The sequence below is a fragment of the Ailuropoda melanoleuca genome, chromosome 3 (genome assembly GCF_002007445.2).
Source record: "Ailuropoda melanoleuca isolate Jingjing chromosome 3, ASM200744v2, whole genome shotgun sequence".
Classification (NCBI taxonomy): domain Eukaryota; kingdom Metazoa; phylum Chordata; class Mammalia; order Carnivora; family Ursidae; genus Ailuropoda; species Ailuropoda melanoleuca.
The window spans coordinates 122,524,535-122,542,995 of record NC_048220.1 but is presented as its reverse complement, the minus strand read 5'-3'; the positions used below and the strand labels follow the sequence as shown (position 1 = coordinate 122,542,995).

The 18,461-nt window shown below is 48.8% G+C and overlaps 1 protein-coding gene across 5 annotated transcripts in view; it reads left to right on the top strand.

Annotated features, from left to right (window-relative positions):
• PDZD2 (PDZ domain containing 2) overlaps nt 1-17,721 on the top strand; it is a 342,657-nt gene extending 324,936 nt beyond the window's left edge. For 4 of the 5 annotated variants that reach the window (XM_034657050.1, XM_034657051.1, XM_034657052.1 and 1 more), the window contains 7 exons: nt 1,605-5,655; nt 6,452-6,569; nt 9,710-9,811; nt 10,506-10,767; nt 11,363-11,512; nt 13,594-13,728; nt 15,368-17,721. In XM_034657050.1, the coding sequence (XP_034512941.1) occupies nt 1,605-5,655; nt 6,452-6,569; nt 9,710-9,811; nt 10,506-10,767; nt 11,363-11,512; nt 13,594-13,728; nt 15,368-15,534 (4,985 nt within the window). In that variant the 3' untranslated portion in view covers nt 15,535-17,721. The remainder of the gene's footprint in view (nt 1-1,604; nt 5,656-6,451; nt 6,570-9,709; nt 9,812-10,505; nt 10,768-11,362; nt 11,513-13,593; nt 13,729-15,367) is intronic. The other variant, XM_034657049.1, reaches the window with a different exon arrangement.
• Nucleotides 17,722-18,461: the final 740 nt, after the last annotated feature.

Here is an 18,461-nt window from a genome sequence, read left to right as displayed (position 1 = left end):
CCCAGAGCACCGGGATCACGCCCTGAGCCGAAGGCAGACGCTTAACGACTGCACCACCCAGGCGCCCCAGGAAAGTCATTCTGAAGGGAATTCAAAAGGTTGAGCAGAGAAGGACAGGAGCCCATGGATTCAAATCTTTGTATGTCCCTTGCCTTCCACAGGCGCCTGGGGAAGTTACATACAGTCTCCACGAGTGTCCTGATGGGCCGGCCTTGTTGTGGCCAGGTGCTCTGTACACAGAGGTCATCCAGGCAGGGTTTAGAGAATGGCATGGACTGTGGGGCCGACTTTTCAGGTGACCCCTGGCTATACACTCTGTGATTCTGGATCCATGGCTAAACCACACAGTGCCTCAGTTCCCTACCATTCCAAAGCAGATGGCAACAGGAACTACCTCACGGTGTTGGGAGGAAAATGAAGTGCGTGAAAAACTCTTAGCACGGTGCTAAGTCCTAATAATTAGTCCTTAATTGTTGACATAAGAACTTCAGGAGGGGAAAGGCACATGTGATTAAGATGATTTGTGTGGGAGATGTGGAGGGGTGTAACATTTCAGTAGACAGTCTTCTCAAAGCAGGTGCTTTCATTGTGACTGTTTCACCGTAACCCCTAGTTCCTAAGAAAATAGCAAATCTAATGTTCTGTTTTATGCCAGTGTCCCCTGATTATCAGATGCCATGTGCCAGAGGCAGACAGATTAACCTGAGAGTGTGCAGGGCCTTATAAGGAGGCATCTCCAGGACAGAGGCCGTCCAGAACCCACTTCATGGAATGACAGTTTCCCTCTGTCCCTGGCATTGACACCTTTCCCTACACTCCTCCGATCACATCCTCTTTCTTCCCTGCTTTCATTCCATTTTCTTCTTCATCTTCCTCCTCATCACTGTGTGGTCAGCTCTCCCCACAGAGCCCCATCTGTCCCCAACCCTTCTGTCCACGCTTCCCAGGTCATGTGGCCTTCCAGTTCTCCCAGTGCTCTGAACACGCTCATGACACAGCTCGGGTGCAGTGCAAGCTTGCATCCTTCTGCAGCTCCCGTGTGTCTCCCCAAATTAGCCTCCTCTCTCCTCTCCTGCACTGAGCACTAAGTCCCCAAAGGTCAGCACCTGACTGTTTTATACTTTACTGTATGCCTTACAACCCACACCGTGGGGCCAAACCCACGATGAGAGCTAAACCGGAGATCCGAGCCCTCCGCAGAATGAGCACAAAGCTAAGGGATAGAACAGAACCACAGCCTGACTCCTGAGGCTTTTGCTACCAGAGGGCTGGAATAAAGAGGATTTCTGGTGTCCCTATCCTTAAAAATAACCGAGAGAGAAAAGGGCAGAAACAAAGGTTTCTTCTGCCAGCCGGTCTGAGTTATTTCAGAGCATCTAGGGCAGGGTGGTATTTGTTAGATGGGAGTGCTCTGTAATTTCAGAGGCAAAAACAGAACGACAAGAAGGCATTTAGGTTGTGGAAGGTCTTTCTGGGGGGGGGGGACCTTTCTTTTGAGATTGTTAAGTTTTCCTTTTTTTTCCTAATTCACAGTTTTTCTATTTTCTCACATTTTCCCCTCTCTCTCCCCATCACCCCACCTTTCGTTTATATTCTCAACCCAGGACCGGATGGCTCCCCAGACCTCGTCCCTACCCCAGGGCAGAAGGGGGCATCTCACCCTGACCCCAGCAAGACCTCAGTGGACACAGGGCAAGCCAGGTGGCCTGAGGAGCCTGGAGAGCCAGTGTCACCCAGGGTTCCTGAGTCTGAGGACAGATGTCAAGTCAGACTCGCCCCAGAGCGCAGCTCACCCCCCGGGAAGATGGCAGCGGCTAGGCATGACTTCAGCAACACTCCGGCAGCCCCAGAAGCCGACTCGCCCAAGAAGGCAGCTGCCCACAGGGGAGGACCTGAGGCAAAGGGGGCGTCTCCAGCTAGTACTGTCCTGTCTCAAGACCTCATGTCCCAGGAGGAGAGACAGAGAGTTCCCGGTAACCACAGCAAGGCTCTGCAAACAACAGGAGTCCTCGTCCCTGTAAACTCCCAGGGCTCTGCTCTGCTCAAGGGAACAGACTGTGTGTCTGAGAGGGCCCCGCAGGCCAGCCCCACCCTGCCGTCAGCTGCTGACAAGGCTGGCAGGGTGTGCGGCAGTGTCTCCGGCCACTGCTGCCCCAGGGAAGGTGGGGGCAGTCCTGTGACTGACATCGACAAACTCATCAAGGAGCTGGATGCTTCAGAACCAAGACTTCAGTCTCCTCAGAAAGGGGACCGGTTGAGTCAAGAGGGACATTCTCAGGGCCAACCTCCAGCAGGAGCCGGAAGCGGAAGTTCGCACCCTGCTGGGCCAGTCATGGGGAACCAGACCCCCACCCTGAGGAGGGCCTGGGCAGCTGCTGGCCAGCCCCCTCACCCACAGTGGGCTTCCCAGCCTTCAGTTTTGGATTCCATTAATCCTGACAAACATTTTACTGTGAACAAAAACTTTTTGAGCAACTACTCTAGAAATTTCAGCAATTTTCACGAAGATAGCTTGTCCCTGTCAGGCCCAGGTGACAGCACAGAACCATCCCTCTCATCCATGTATGGTGATGCGGAAGACTCGTCTTCTGACCCTGAATCACTCACCGAAGCCCCACAAGCTTCCACTGGGGACAACTGGTCACCTCCTCATTCCCGTGGGTCTTCTCACAAGGAAGACACTACGGAGTCTGAGGAGGAGCAAATCGAGATTTGTTCTACAAATGGTTCCCCCAATCCACCCTCAACTACTGCTCATGCACCTGCCCAGGCTGCACCCAGCCCTGTGTTGGCCAAAGTTCTGCCATTAAAGCACAGTGCCCTGAGTCAAGTGGTGGGAAATCCATGTGAGAGAGCGTCCTTTGTGCCAGGCACCTCCTGCCCTCCAATTCCAGACTCTTCCCAGCCATTTTCTCTCTTGGATATAAGCTCTCGGGAGCATGAACTTCACGCAGACAGAAGGATATTACATTACCCCAGGCCCTTGTGTGAAGAAGGTACCCTGGTATCCACTAGCCCTAGCTCAGCTGTGGAGAACGGCCAGCCTCCTAAAGCTGCCAGGCATTTTCACAACCTTCCGGTCACTCTCAGCAATCTGAACATGGTAAATGGTTTAGAACATGACCTGCTGGGTGACAAAACCCCAAATAAGAAGCAGGAGACAAATGTCAATGCAACTGAAAACCGGTCCCCCTTCAGTGTGGATGTCCCTAAGAATGGAAGATCCGTTTTGACGAATCTGCACATCTCTGAAAGTCAAGACATGGAAGACGTGCTCCAGAAACCAAAACTGACCTCCAGGAGGCCCATCATGGCCTGGTTTAAAGAAATAAATAAAAATAGCCATGGTACGCATGCGCAGGGCAAAGCTGAAAAGGAGCAGCCCACGGGGCCCGCCAGAAGCCCTGACTCCAAAAGTCAGGGGTCGAGTTCCAGCCACAAAAAGGGGGTTGCTGGGCTTCAGAGCCCCCCTCAGCTGAAACTGAGTCTGGAAAATAAAGACCCACCGAAAAAAGGTTCCGCGGAAACACTTTTAAATAACTGTCAGAAGCCCAAATCCGGTCCTAAGCTGAAGAGACTGAGCATCAAAAGTAAAAGCAAAGCCACTTGGGAGGCACCTGCTGCTCCTGTGGTCAAGGCTGGTGGGCCGGACCCCAGGAGACCCCTCACGTCACCCCAGACCTCCCACAGGATGCTTCCCAAGGGAGCGGCCCACCTGCTCCACACAGAGGAGCACGAGGAGCCGGACAAGAACGGCCTAGCCCTCCCCAGGCCCCCCCAGTCCGTGCTGGAGAGCAGGCCGCCTGCTGCCTCGGGGGCGCCGAAGCCCCGCGCGTCCGAGACGAGCGTCACAGCCTTCGTTTCACCCCACACCTCCCCCAAGGCTGTCCCCGAGCAAGGTGCGTGCCGTCGAGCCCACGCGGCTTTCCACTCAGAGCCCGACGGAGCTTGCGCAGCCGCCCCCGCGTCTCCCGGATGTGGGCCCGAGGGCAGGGCGCCCCCTGTGGCCTCGGGGAGCAGCGCGTCCATGGCCGCGATCGGGCAGGTCCCGCTTCCCGGGCAGGGCGCGCTGCGCGGGTCCAGCCAGGCGGATCCAGCCCCTGGGGCCGCCCAAGCAGGGCCCTCCAGCGACAAAGGAAGCAACGCAATTGCTGGTGATCCCCTAGAAAGAACCAACCAGCTGAAAATCGTTGACATTTCTTGTGAAAGAATGCCAAAGAATGCCTGCGGTGACCAGCCCGCTGAGAGTGACAGACTAGGGGGGTTCTGGGCCCACAGCAACTGTCAGGAGAAGAGTGGAGTCAGACCTTGTCACCAGTCACTGGAGCCGTCGCCAAATCATCCGTCCTCACTCCCATCTCGGGCCTCCCAGGTGGAGCAGGATCCCCAGCGATCTTTCAGCGTGGCAAAACTGGCCTCTTCCTGTTCCTCCCCACAACTGCCGGCTAAAACAGCAGATTCCTCCCCAGCGAAGGCGAGCCAGGCGTCGGGCTCCCTGGGGCTGCCCAAGAATGGCACACCAGCGGGCCCGGCGCCAGATGACCATCCGTACTTCACACCCAGGCCGGCGACCAGGACCTACTCCATGCCCGCCCAGTTTTCAAGCCATTTTGGCCGGGAGGGGCATGCCCTGCACAGCCCAGGCCGTTCTCACCGGGACAGCCAGACCCCTGCAACAAGTGGGGGCCTCCTCGAGGCCAAGGCATCCAGAGGCGGTGTCCTTGGCCTGGCTAACGGACAGGGTATATATAGTGTAAAGCCCCTTCTGGAGACTTCGAGGAACCTTCCCACCACAGACGAAGGGGATGTCCTTTCAGTGCAAGAAAGGAGCTGCCTGGTCACAGACAAAATCAGGGTCACCAGAAGACACTACTGCCCTGAGCAGAACTATGAATCTACCTCGTTTTTCTCTGTGAAGCAGAGGATCAAGTCTTTTGAGAACCTGGCCCATTCTGACCGGCTGGGGGCCAAGTCTGGGGCGTCCCCTTTCTTGTCAGTAAGCTCCAAGCCTCCCATTGGGAGACGGTCGTCTGGCAGCATTGTTTCCGGGAGCCTCAGCCACCCTGTTGACCCAACGGTGAGGTCGCTGAGACGCAGCCTGAGTTCCTGCAGCGAAAGCCAAAGCGAAGCCAGCAGCCTCATCCCCCAAATGACCAAGTCCCCGTCCAGCACAACGCTGACGCTCTCCCGGCAGAACCCGGCGGAGGCCAGTAACAAGGGCCCTGACTCGGACCCAAAGAAACCACTTGGTCCTTCAGGAAGTCCCACCCCAAGTGTGACTCCAGCCTCTCCCGTCAAGAGAAACAAGTCCTCGGTGCGCCACACCCAGCCCTCGCCCTTGTCCCGCTCCAAGCTCCAGGAGCTGCGAGCCTTGAGCATGCCCGACCTTGACAAGCTCTGCTCTGAGGATTTCTCGGCAGGGCCCACCGCCGTGCTCTTCAAAACCGAGCTGGAAATCGTCCCCCGGAGGTCGCTTGGCTCTCCCGCTGGAGGCCTCAATGGGGCCACTGCCCTTTCATGCCCCATGAAGCGGGGGGACAGGGCCTGTCCAGGAGGAAGCAGCCCTAAAGCCAGTGAGCCTGGGGTGCCCAGTTCAGCCCATCATGTGGGTGAAACCAGCCGGGATCTGCCTTCTGGAAAAGGCTGGTCGGTTAAGTAAGTATCTGCCTCTCCCCTTTTATTCAATTTTTTTTTTAATTATGAACTAGCTTTAGGTTTATAGAAGAGTTCCAGAGATAGTGCAGAGAGCTCCCGTGCAGAACCCCTCCCCCAGCCCCTCCCGATGTGAACATCTTATGTGATCACGGTTCAGTTGGCAAAAGAAATTAACTCTGGAAGAACACAATTAACTAAACCTCAGACTTCAGATTTCACTGAACAAATTTCACTAACATGCCTTTCCTCTTCCAGGATACCGCATTACACTTAGCCCCCTTTGTTTTTAATATCATGACTAGAACCATACAGTGCCTGCAGAGAAAGCGTGTGCCAGAATGGTGCTCTGAAGAGAAGGCTTGAAGGGACTGGGCACTTAGGCAAGAGCACCCACCATCAGAGAGATGAGAGCGGACAGGGCAGGCTGCACCTCAGGGGAGAACCGGGGCCTTTGAAGGTGACCAGAGTTCAGAAAATTTCTAACATATTTTAAAGAATGTTTTTTTTAATATGTCAGAAATTTTCTTATAAGTTCCAGGATTGGTTCCCTAACATCCTGGAGGGATCCCAGAAGCCATCGTGCTTCCCAGCGCTGTTGGCAGCGAATGAAGTTCCTGTTAGAGCTCTCCGGTTTCTTCCTGTAGTTTGAACGCAGAGTTGTTATGACCAAAAGAGAGCATGGCAATCAGAAAATGCCTGCGATTTGGTAGAAAAGAGATGGTTTTAAATACATCCTTATGAAATGGAAAAATCACCTTTTTCTTTAATGTTCTTCAAATGTATTTATATTCTTCAGTTTGGATCAGCTTCTCATCTCAGCGGGGGATCAGCAAAGATTGCAGTCCGTTTTATCGTCAGTGGGGTCCAAATCCACCATCCTCACTCTCATTCAGGAAGCGAAAGCACAATCAGAGGTGAGTGAAACCAGACAAGCCAGGGAGAGGGAGCGGCGGCCACCCTGCCCCGGGCGGTGCAGGGAGCTCTTCAGCTGGGTCTGACTTCTGTCTCACTTGCAGCTTGCTCCTCAAACTAGGCCTTGTCTTGAATTCCAGGCGCAGCTGCTGTTTTAATTCCCCAGTAGTGACTAGCTGCCATCCTCCTCACCCCCCACATCTGGAGTTTGTCCACAGAGGGCCCTCAGAACGGAACTGGGTTGGAGATGTGCGGGAATGACCGCAAGCACATCTCTGCACCTAGGTGGACAGTAAGGACTTCTCAGGGGAGCCCTCTGGTGGGGAAGTGGGTTAGCGCATCTGTGGAGACCTAGCCGGGCCCTCAGTGTAAGAGCTTCTGAAGCCTGGGGTTCAAGACAGTGTGGCTAACGGGTCCTTACAAATGAAGTCCTTCCATAAATTGGAGGTGACAGTAAACAACAACAAAAGCAGGTATGGGTTCATATCTAGACTATGTCTCTGAAGAACATCAATTTCTCAGGAGAGAAATTCATAAGAGATTTGAACCCTAATAAATATTCCTATTTCGAGAAAAAAAGCAAATATGAACAATTTTTCTCGGCTGGTAATATACTTGGGTCAGTGACAGGCCTAAAAACACTGTTCCAGAAATCCTAATATTACCCAGAAGGGCTGTGGTGTTGGCATCTACTAAGGAGTGAACCAGGGTAGAGAGGAGACCGGTTGCCCTGAGCTCACACTCCCTCTGGTCCTCAGCCCACTGGTTTGGGTCTGTGCAGTGAACCTGGAGACGTCCAGCATTTTTCAGTTTCAGTGAAAGGGACTAGTCTGTCCTCTCCCTTCTTCCTTCAACTTGTGTCAATAAGTAATCGTCTCCTGCATGCGAGTCTTGTTCTGGCATTTCCAGTCAAGGTGGCACGGTGGGATCACACTTTGCCCGGTCCCATTTCCTCTAGACATTTTACAGTGTTAGAGAAAACAGGGCAGAAAACCAGAAAGTCTCAACCAGCTGACAAACGGGATGCACATTTTCAGGGACCACAAACAAAATGGGAAACTTTTTGTGTGGACAGAATGTCAAGTGCCACCAGAAGGGGTAGGGAGGCATCCTCTGGGGCCTCCCCCCACCTCACTCTGGTTCCACATTCACCACCAGACAAGTACTGTGGTTTGGTGTGGAAGGGCATTCCTGCTTGGGTCAGAATGCGGCTTTTCCCCTTATAATCCTGCAGTCTCCAGTGGCTTTCAGAAAGCACTGTGAGCAAAGATGTCCTCACTTTACCATCTTCAGAAGTTTCCTGCTTGCTTTTTTAGTGAGTGTGGTTTGTGGGGGTGGCTGAAAATGGAACTGCACACAATTCCCTGTGGCTTCCTGTTGGGGGCGCTGTTAGAGGCGGAAAACAAGCCCCACTCCTCTGACCTCAACACACCCAAACCTTGGGGAGCTCTCGGTGGTGGGTGTAGCTTCCCTGATGCTGTGCTAAGCTACTTAGAGGCGAGCTGTGGCCTGACAGTCAGCTCCTAGCACACCGGTATCCTCAAACACAACTAGAAAATAAATTTGAGTAAATTAAAATTTTGGTGCTATGTCCTGGAATGCAGGAGAATCCCATTTTCAAATACTGTCTTTGCTCCCATAAAGGCACTTAAGTAGCTGAGAAGTACTATTTTAGTATCAAACAAACATTACTTCCCAGAAGCTACACAAAGGTCATTTACCAGACCACATGCTCCCATTTTCACTGAGAAAGCCTGGTCCTCCCTCTCTCCACTGAACAGTGTCTGAGCGTGTAAACGGTTAGACTTATCTGTAAAGTCAAAATCCCCCCAAAGTCTGCCCAATATTCTAGTGTCAACATATGGGAATTTGGGTTGAATGAACTTCTTTAGGGAGGTGTAAAATGCTTGGAGTTACTCTTTAGGACACACTAAGAGCACTAAACTCTTTTAAATACTGGGTTCCTTCCCCAGCACACTACGGAGCTGGTTCTCTTTTCAATGTTTTCACTTTCTCTTGTCAAAGCAACCCTGAAGGGTTATGATTAGATTCTTTTTCTCTTGCTGGGCTGAGAAGACCTTGAACTGATAGATTATAAATCACTTCGCAGGGAACCTAGCAATGCAGATCTTTAAAATGTTGTTCAGTCATAAATAGTGTGTGAGCGAAGAAAGTCAAAATTCAGAATTAGCCCAACTCAGTAATTTTAAAATATTTTATTTCAAAATATCTTTTGTTTGATGCTTGAGACATAGGACAGTCTTTTGTTACTTACCCCTGGGACACGACTAGGAATGTTCTAGTCTTGATACGAGTTGACAATTAGTTTTAAAGTACTTTCTATTTTTTAACATAGTTTGTATTTTATGACAGTTCCTTAACTGCACCTGAAATCCAATGAACTGCATATGGCGGCGGGGGGCTACACCAGTGGCTTCAGTGTCCCTCATCCTGCCTCTTGGCGCTGCTTCTCTCTGCTCTTGTTGACACTGGCTTGGCTGAATGGTAGACTTACACAGCTGTACAGTAGAGCATCCCCTCCATGATCAAATTATGTGCTGTGATCAGTTGTGGGAAGACCTAATCTGGTGCCTGGAATAGCTAAGTTGTCTCCTGTCCCTGCCCCATCCTGGTTCATGTCCACCCTGCCCTCAAAACGCCATCACGTCAGCACCACCCAGGAGGGGTGCAGGAGCTTGAGAGGAAGCTCCTCCACTTCCAGGACTGCGTGAAAGCTCCTGAATACCCACCGGGGTCCGTGTGAGCAGCTCTGCAGCCCTGCACGAGGACTCACAGCGCAGCTCCCTACCCCTTGGCACGAGGAACATGCGGTTGACTCCTGAACAGCACAGTCTACTTACGCACGAGATTTTCACAGTATTACAAATGCATCCTCTTCCTTATGATTCTCTTAATCACATGCTTCTTCTCTAGCTTTAAGAACAGAGTCTATAATACAACAGAGATAACAGGTAGTACCTGGCTGTTTCTGTTCTAGGTAAGGCTCCCAGTCAATGGCAAGCTGTTAGTGGTGAAGTTTTAGGGACGACGTTCTATGCAGATTTGACAGTGCAGAGGTCTCTGTGCCACCCCCCGCGTTATTCGAAGGCCAACTGTACTTTTTTCTGTTTCTTTTTACTAGAATAAAGAAGATGTTTGCTTCATAGTCTTGAATAAAAAAGAAGGCTCAGGTCTGGGATTCACTGTGGCAGGAGGGACAGATGTGGAGCCAAAATCAGTTGTGGTAAGTGACCACGTCAAGATGCTTGCAGGGAAGTCACTCTTGACGCAGCCTCAGCGGTGATCAGGACAAAATTCCTGTCCGTGAGTTCACAGAATGCTGGTGTTTGTTTCCTCCTAACAGAGCAAAAGTGGAAAAGTGGGGGAAGTAGGACATAATCTAGCCATTGGCAAAGATCCACATTTTTACCACAGAGCTGACTGATGTGCAGACTGAGTGACCTCTTCGATGCCAATACGTATAAGCACAGTTTTCTGGAATTTCCTCATATTCACCTGAACATTTTATTTAGGCACTAGAAAACACTAGAATTAACTGACCAAATCTTCATGTGCTTCTGAAAGTTCTTCCTTCTCAAGAACAGCCTCCAATTTTAGATCACTCAGAGGCCTCTGAGATCATCAGGGAGGCCACCCCCGTGAGACAAGACCAGGTCCTATTCGTTTTTGCGAACTTACTGCCCCACAGAGTGCCAGGCACAGATAAGATGCTAGCGAGAAGCTGGGGAAAAGTACTCAGATGGCGGCACCGACATTTCTAATTCCATGCCTCACACCGTGTAGGCTTTCGATAAACCATGTTTGTCGGATTTTGAAAACTTGCCCTTAGAAAGTTCCTCTAATACAGATTTGCATCTGCCCTTTTGCTTTTACTGGAGGTTCCAAAGACTTTGGCTTTTGCCTTCTCCTCACCCCAGGTGCACAGGGTGTGTTCTCAGGGGGCTGCTTCTCAGGAAGGGATTGTGAACCGAGGGGATTTCCTTCTGTCCGTCAATGGCACCTCGATGGCTGGCTTAGCCCACGGAGATGTCCTCAAGATTTTGCACCAAGCACAGCTGCACAGAGATGTCCTCGTGGTCATCAAGAAAGGGAATGATCAGCCCAGATCCTCCAGCAGGCAGGAAGCCAATGGGAAGGGCTCGCTCTCCAGAAAGCCCAGCCCCCTGGAGCCCAGTATAGGTAAGTTAGTTCAACAACCAGTAGGGTATGAGCAGTTGGCAGAGTAGATTCTGGTTGAACAAAAAGGAACCTAACTACTGTTATCGGGGTCAGAGAAATCAAATGTAGGGGCATGTGGGTGGCTCGGTCAGTTAAGCGTCCGACCTTTGATTTCCACTCAGGTCATGATCTCAGGGTTGTGAGACCAAGCCCCACCTCAGGCTCCACACTGGGCTTGGAGCTTGCTTAAGATTCTCTCTGTCCCTCTGTCCACCCCCCACTCCAAACCATTCTCCCTCTAAAAAAAAAAAAGTAAGGCATCAAATGTAGTGAAGTCTGTTTGTGTATACTTCTTGAAAAGGCAGTGTTCCTAGTAAGTTAGAAACTACCACCCCTCGTAATTAAAGCCATACCATCAAAGATTTTAAACGACTGCTTGACAGCTTCTCTACATTTATGAAGGAAGCCCTTTCACATTTATATCTTCTTAGGACTTAAGTGGCCAGTAGGTAAAACACAAAACTCTTGTGATAAGGGGAATCATGGAGAGTATGTAGAAATTCCACTGCCTTTTGTCCTTGGAAAACACCAGGGTTTGTATTCTTTCCTGTTTTAGAAGAACATAAGGAAATGAGGGGGCACAAATGTTTGAAAACGGACTGTAGCCTTAATCAACGAAGAAGAGCTTATAAAAAGAGGTTCAGAAGTGGATTTTCTAAGCTCCCTCCATACTGTCATCCCAAGGCTCACTGGGAAGGCATACGAGGTATTTACTGGGAACTAAGTACCGCTTCGGTTTCTGAAGCACGAGGCTGACTGCAGCCTCCACAGAACTACTTCAGACCGCTGTGGTGCCCTCTCCGTCGGAGCTCAGGAGTAACGCCTTCAGTCCTGAGAGCAAGGAGAGCCCATGGAAGCTCAGGCCAGGGCAGTGCCTTCTGGGGAGGCCTTTGGTTTCTTCTCAACATTTCTCCCTAATAAAGTCAAGGGTAGCTGAATTCCTCTCTGTTCACCTTGGCTTCATGGTGGCCTGGGCTATCTGTGATTGCTTTGCAGAAAACAGCACTCATTTCCACTGAACAAATGGGAAACTCTTGTCCAGATGCCTCCATGGACCAGGAGCGTTCTCACCCTTCTCCTCTGTTGTCTTGCTTTTGCTCTTCTAGAAAACTGAAGCCCATATTGCCCCAGCACTGTCTCAATTGCTTGGTCTATTTTCACTGGATCCTAGAAACTTAACATCACAGGAAACCACTTGGCACTTAATCCCAGCAGCTTCCAGAGTTTTTAAGACTCATGAACTCAGGATATAGAAGGCTATCCTGTCATTCATAATCATTAAGTATTCCTGGGACACCTTCAGAACATCTGGCCTTGAGCCAGATTCTGTAGAGTTACCAAACTGTAAGCACTTTCGGGGCTTAAGCTTTATTTTTTCATATTCCTGTCCCTTAAAATCCCGCTGCCCAGGGCTCTACCTGAACCCAGGCAGCTGTCCCTCCACATGGCCTGAGAGCATCCCGCTTGGGGACAGGCGCCTAGGAAGCTTTTTAAAATCCTACTGCCCAGCAAATTCACCAGCTCAGTTAAATCAGAAACCCTGAGGGGTGAGGGTGAGACCCAGGGCCCTGAGTCACTAGCTTTCTAAGCTTCCTAGGTGATTGCAGTAGAATGCAGCCAGAGCTGAGAGCCACAAATGCACCCGTTCTCCGGGTTAACAGCAAGTGAAAGCACCTATTGAAAAACCATGCTGCTCCTGTTAGCACATTTCCTTCAGACCACGGGGAATGTGCAGTGACCTTTAAGCCACACTAATGGACTGACCTTTTTGTTCAAAGGCAGGGATGCTGGCTACCTTGGCCTCAAGCCCAAGTGGGCAATTTAATCTGTGGTCCTTCCCCTGCCTCCCAGACAACGTAGCCTGCCTTTCCACTCACCTCCTCAACATCCTTCACTAGTAAAGTGTGTGAATAAGAGAAAGAAAAGGCAAGCTCGCCATCTCTACTCGGATCTCCAGGATGGATCCTAGCCAGGCCTCTCCAAACCAGCACACAGAGCAGGCACTGTTGCAGTGGAGGACCCACTGCCATGGACGCGTCCCCCCCCACACCCCCACCCTGCAGTGGAGAGAGGAGATGGCAGTGAGGGCAGCTGGTGGATGAAGACGACACAACAGGAGCATGTGCGGCAGCAGGGGGAGGGAGCGGAGCTCCGGGAGTCCCCGGGAGCTTCAGAATCCACGATCACAGTCTCACATGAGGTCTGGCAGTGGGGTGTTGCAGCTTATCAATGCCAGACTGTGACACGCTGCTGCCATCGGCAGTCAGGGTCAGCAGGAAATCGAATTTGATGCCCCAAGCGTGACTTCACTGAGACACACGACTGCAGTGTATGGGGCTTGCCAAGAGCAGTCCGGCCTCTAAGCCGCCTATGGGCTGACGGAAAGCGCTTAGGGGCGCCTGGGTGGCTCAGTCGGTTCAGTGTCCAGCTCCTGATTTCGGCTCAGGTCACGATCCCAGGGTTCTGGGAACAAGCCCCATGTCAGGTTCTGCTTCAGTTTGCTTCTCTTCCTCTCCCTCTGGCTCTCCCACTGCTCACGTGAACACACGTGCACCCTCTCTCTCAAATAAATCAATCTTTAAAAAAAAAAAAATGCTTTGAAGAGCAAATGGTGTGGGTACAGCAGGAACAAGCGACGAGGTCAGCTCCAAATTTGGGAGACCAGTCCTAACGCTGGTTTCAAAGGTAGATGGGACACAGGGATGCTGGAGTCATATATCTGGGGGACTGGGGAGCAGGTGATGAGTGTCCTTGTCATTTCCATCCTCACAAATGTCGTTGCTGCAGGGAGAAGCGTACCTTCACGTGATGCGCTGTGTGTCGAAGTGCTGAAGACCTCTGCTGGGCTGGGCCTGAGTCTGGATGGAGGAAAATCCTCCATGGCTGGAGATGGACCCCTGTTCATTAAGAGAGTATACAAAGGTAACGCCCTAGAAAAGCCAGTCAGCTGCCTGTTTTCTGTGTATGACTGTGCTTTCCATTTGGAAAATGTTTTCATTCTTTCTCACATACAGGGTGTGCTGTGTGTCAGCCCTGTCGTGTTTTACACGTAGGAACTCATGTTGCACCCCTCCCCCCAACAATCCTATCACAGAGGTACTATTATCCCTGTTTCACAAAGAACAGTGTGAGCCACGGGGGACTTACACAAGCACCTAAGGTCACACAGACAGAAGTGGCAGAACAAGGCTTGAACCCAGGCAGTCCGGCTCCAGGGTCTGCGTCCCTAACCTCTATACCAGATCCCAAACTCTGTAGTCTTAACTGGTATTAGCTGTAACTGATATAAACATACCAAGCTAATGCCATCAAGAATTGCCAGTCAAGGGTAATTAACATGGACCAAGACTGTAGTCATGTAAAAGTGCAAATACTACACTTCAGGAAAGTAACATGAGAGCAGTAGAGATCACTGAATCATGTGGTCTTAAGAGGTCTCTATGAACTTGAATAATCATTTTATGATCTTGGACAGTTCTCAAAAATCTCTTCAGGTTCATGAGCTAAACAATTATATTCAAAGTATAATTATACTGGGGCGCTTGGGTGGCTCTGTCGGTCAAGCATTCGACTCTCGATTTCGGCTCAGTTTCTAATCTCAGAGTCATGAGATTGAGCCCCATGTGGGGGCTCGATGCTCAGCAGGGAGTCTGTTCGCGATTCTCTGTCCCCCTCTGCCCCTTCCCCCCCAGCTCTCACACACACTTGCTCGCTCTAAAAAATCTTTTTTTAAAAAGTATAATTAGGGGCGCCTGGGTGGCACAGCGGTTAAGCGTCTGCCTTCGGCTCAGGGCGTGATCCCGGCGTTATGGGATCGAGCCCCACGTCAGGCTCCTCTGCTATGAGCCTGCTTCTTCCTCTCCCACTCCCCCTGCTTGTGTTCCCTCTCTCGCTGGCTGTCTCTATCTCTGTCGAATAAATAATAAAATCTTTAAAAAATAAAAAATAAAAAAATAAAAAGTATAATTATACTGATAATATCAGTACATATAAAAACCTACTGTATATCTATGTAATATACTATTATAATAGTTAATAGTATAGTATATAATATATATAACATACACATACTCATCAGCTCGTTACACAGAGAGCTGTGGTGTAGAAATACGTAAAGCTGTGTAAGTAATCTCCACAGTCACTGATTAGCGATCATGGTATATTGGACAGAAGTGGAACCTGTTTTCCTGCATTTACTGAGCATTTACTAGGCATTTGGATTGTTGATTAAATACCTTGAAAATATCTTCTCCTAGTCCATTGTTTATGTGTTTTAGGAGGAGAGGAGGAATGAATATTTTTATGTAGTTAAATTTTTCATGGGTATATATATACATATATACATATATATACACATATATACATATATATACACATACATATATATATACACACACACACACACATATATATACACTCTGTGTGTCTTAAGAACTATTTCCCTATCCTAAGAATATGGGCCTATCGTTCAGAGAGTTTTCTCACTTTCTTTTAGCTTACCTGGAATTTACTTTGAATACTATGAAAGTGCCCGGGCATTATTCTGTATTTATTCTCACAGGTGGTGCAGCTGAACAAGCTGGAACAATAGAAGCTGGAGATGAAATTCTTGCCATTAATGGGAAACCCCTGGTGGGGCTGATGCACTTTGATGCCTGGAATATTATGAAGTCTGTCCCAGAGGGACCCGTGCAGTTAGTCATTAGGAAGCATAGGAATTCTTCCTGAAACCTGCGGCACCAGTAGTGACACTCACTAGTGGTGCTCGTTAACATTTTTTAACAAGAACCTGCTTTTCTCAGTTCCCTTACGTTAGCAAATCAGAATCACTTCTTCAAACACTGGGTTCCTAAAACAACACAGGAACACTGGTACAGGCAAGGACTATAAAAATCTCCAAGTTTTTACCTTTACGTGGCGCTGACCTCCGGAGGCCTTCTACCTGGACACCGAGGCCAGGAGGGATCCTTGTGTTCTGGGGCCTGTCCCCTCCGTGTTGTGTTTACTGATCGGGATACAAGATGTGGCGTGCCCTTCTTCATTCGAGACATTTACATAAGATCTTCGCATCCTTCCTGCCTCCTCGCTCACCGTACCTAATCCTGGCAGTTAGGGAGCTAACCAAGTCTGAGGGGCAACACAAATGTCACAAATAAAGGACTACAGTTTTATATAATTTTGTACGTAAATAAGAGAATGCTTTTAGGCACATTCAGTGGAAGGAGCTGTAGGTCTGTATGTTATGGTGAAAAGAAAGTGAGACTTAAAAAAAAATCAGTTAAGCTGAGCTCAGGAATTATCCAAAAAATGAAAAAGCAAAATAAAGTGGTATTATTTTTTAGTGAGTGTAATGTGCAATGTCTGGCTGCAGAGTTCAACTTGGTGGATTACTGATCGTCATGAAGTGCTGATCGTGATCTAAAAGTGTAAGTCGTAAGGCTGTTTTACGGAAATGCTGTTCTGATAAACCATACTGAATAGCCATGAACTTCGCTGCTTAGAACGAGCAGAAAGTTCCAGCTCGGAAAGCACCTTGCATCTAGTTCGGAACTTGTCTTGAGTAAGTGCTTGAATTCAAGACCAGTCAATACAAGAGTGGGCAGGAATACTACAGTCACTGGGTTTCCATTTCTCTTATTTATGCGCTCCAAACACTAATTTAAGCTAAATTTTTGGAAATCTTTTTAGCATCCTTGGATTTATAAACAAACATAGGCATTACATTTACAATCCAAAGGGCAGAACTTAAAAATAATCCTTGTAGGGGACTTTGGCTGGTTGCTTAGTTTTCCCCTTGCCCAAGAAGCCTAAGAAATCTCCCCTTTGTAAGCACTGGCCCGCTCTTCCTGACCGGGGTATAATGACGCGGCTGCAGTGACTGAAGTATTTGCTGGTTGTTTTCCTGTTTTGCAAATTCATCCTTTGGCCAAAACCGTTTCCCTGCAGAAGACTGTTATGACTCACACTGCCCGTGAAACTCGTCCCGGCTGCTCTCCTGTCAAAGCATGACTTCTTCCTAGTAGCTGCTCCCATTCAGTGTGCTGTTCCCCGTCCCCAAACTGGCTTTTCTCCTTCGTACTGCACCTTCTTTTCTTAAATTCCAAACCTCCATCAGCTTCATTTACCAAAATGTAAAAAGAAGACAATGGGGAATGCGGGTGAGTCACTCTTTCAAGGTAAAGAAGCAGAACTGTGTCACACAACCCAGACTCAAGGGGGACGCAGACCAGCTGCTCGAGTCCTGGGAATACGGGTGAGGACGCCAAACCTGCGTGCATGAGGACACCCAGGTTTGATGTTGGACGCTTCTTTCAACAACCTACAGCCTGGGTCTATGGCTTCAAGAAAAGAACTGAGGTCACTGTACACCCGCCCCCCACCCCAATCATGGAGGTGCTTGAGCTGTCACTGTTGTACGTCGTTCTTCCAAGTGACTCACCCCTTACAGTAAGCCTCTGTAGAGGTGGCCCACAGGGGTCTCTCAGATGAGAATGAAGTATCTGGCTGGTGTGAGCCCAGATTTTTTTTTTTAAACAGGTTATACAAAAGAGAATGTAGTACAAGAATTAGCTAGAAAGACCTGATTAATTTAGCTTCTACTTTTCACTACACCTCCAGGTAGGATACTATAGGCAGTCAGTGCAAGGTGCATGCTAGATTGTTTTTAAGTCTCTGGGGTCAGTTTTATGGTTTCTGCTTTCCTGCCTAAATGTTAAGAGAATATTTGCCTCTACTCTTCCAGCTATGCCTCCTAGTAAGAAATTCACAGTCCTGTGTGAACAGACCGGAATTTCCAGAGCAATTCGGAGCAATGGAACGGTCTCCTTCTGAGAGTCTCTAATCATCTTATCTGAAGAGTGCAAAGGTAGACCTTTCACTCACTTCAAGTAGGCTAAAGTCATCATTTCTAGTAGATCTTGCCAGAAGGGTTTCCCTGGCCCACAGTTGGNGAACGGTCTCCTTCTGAGAGTCTCTAATCATCTTATCTGAAGAGTGCAAAGGTAGACCTTTCGCTCACTTCAAGTAGGCTAAAGTCATCATTTCTAGTAGATCTTGCCAGAAGGGTTTCCCTGGCCCACAGTTGGAACTTAAGGGAGAAAGCAAAAGGCTAAATTTATCTCTGACCCTAAGATAGAAAGCTACTTACTTGTCTTCAGTGTTCAAGGCATGACTAGTATTTCTAATTAGTCTAATTAATCCCCACACTTCCTGAAGTGAGCACTAATGGTATTATATTATCCTACTAAAACGTTCATTGTTTTGGTTTTCTAATTCATCAGTCATCCACAATAAGCTATAAGGGTAAATACGTGTTATAACAAGTAAATTGTAGTTGCAAGGATATTCTGTGAAGGTTGAAATAGGTTGGGTTGCATTTCTGTCCTCCAGAACACATCTCATTTAATTTTATGGTTGACTTAATTGGCACCACACCTGTTGTATGATATTCTACAGATATTCTACATTATCCTTTATTTATGTAAAATAAAATGCCTTATATATTATTGAAGAGTAAGTGCAATAATATGAAATAGCCTGTACATTTTTAAAATGTTGTCGCCAAGTTATGTAAATCCACATCTCTGTAAACAACCTTTTTTAAGTAATTTTAAAAAAATAAACACTCTGCTTACTACTTTTTTTTTTTAATTCTG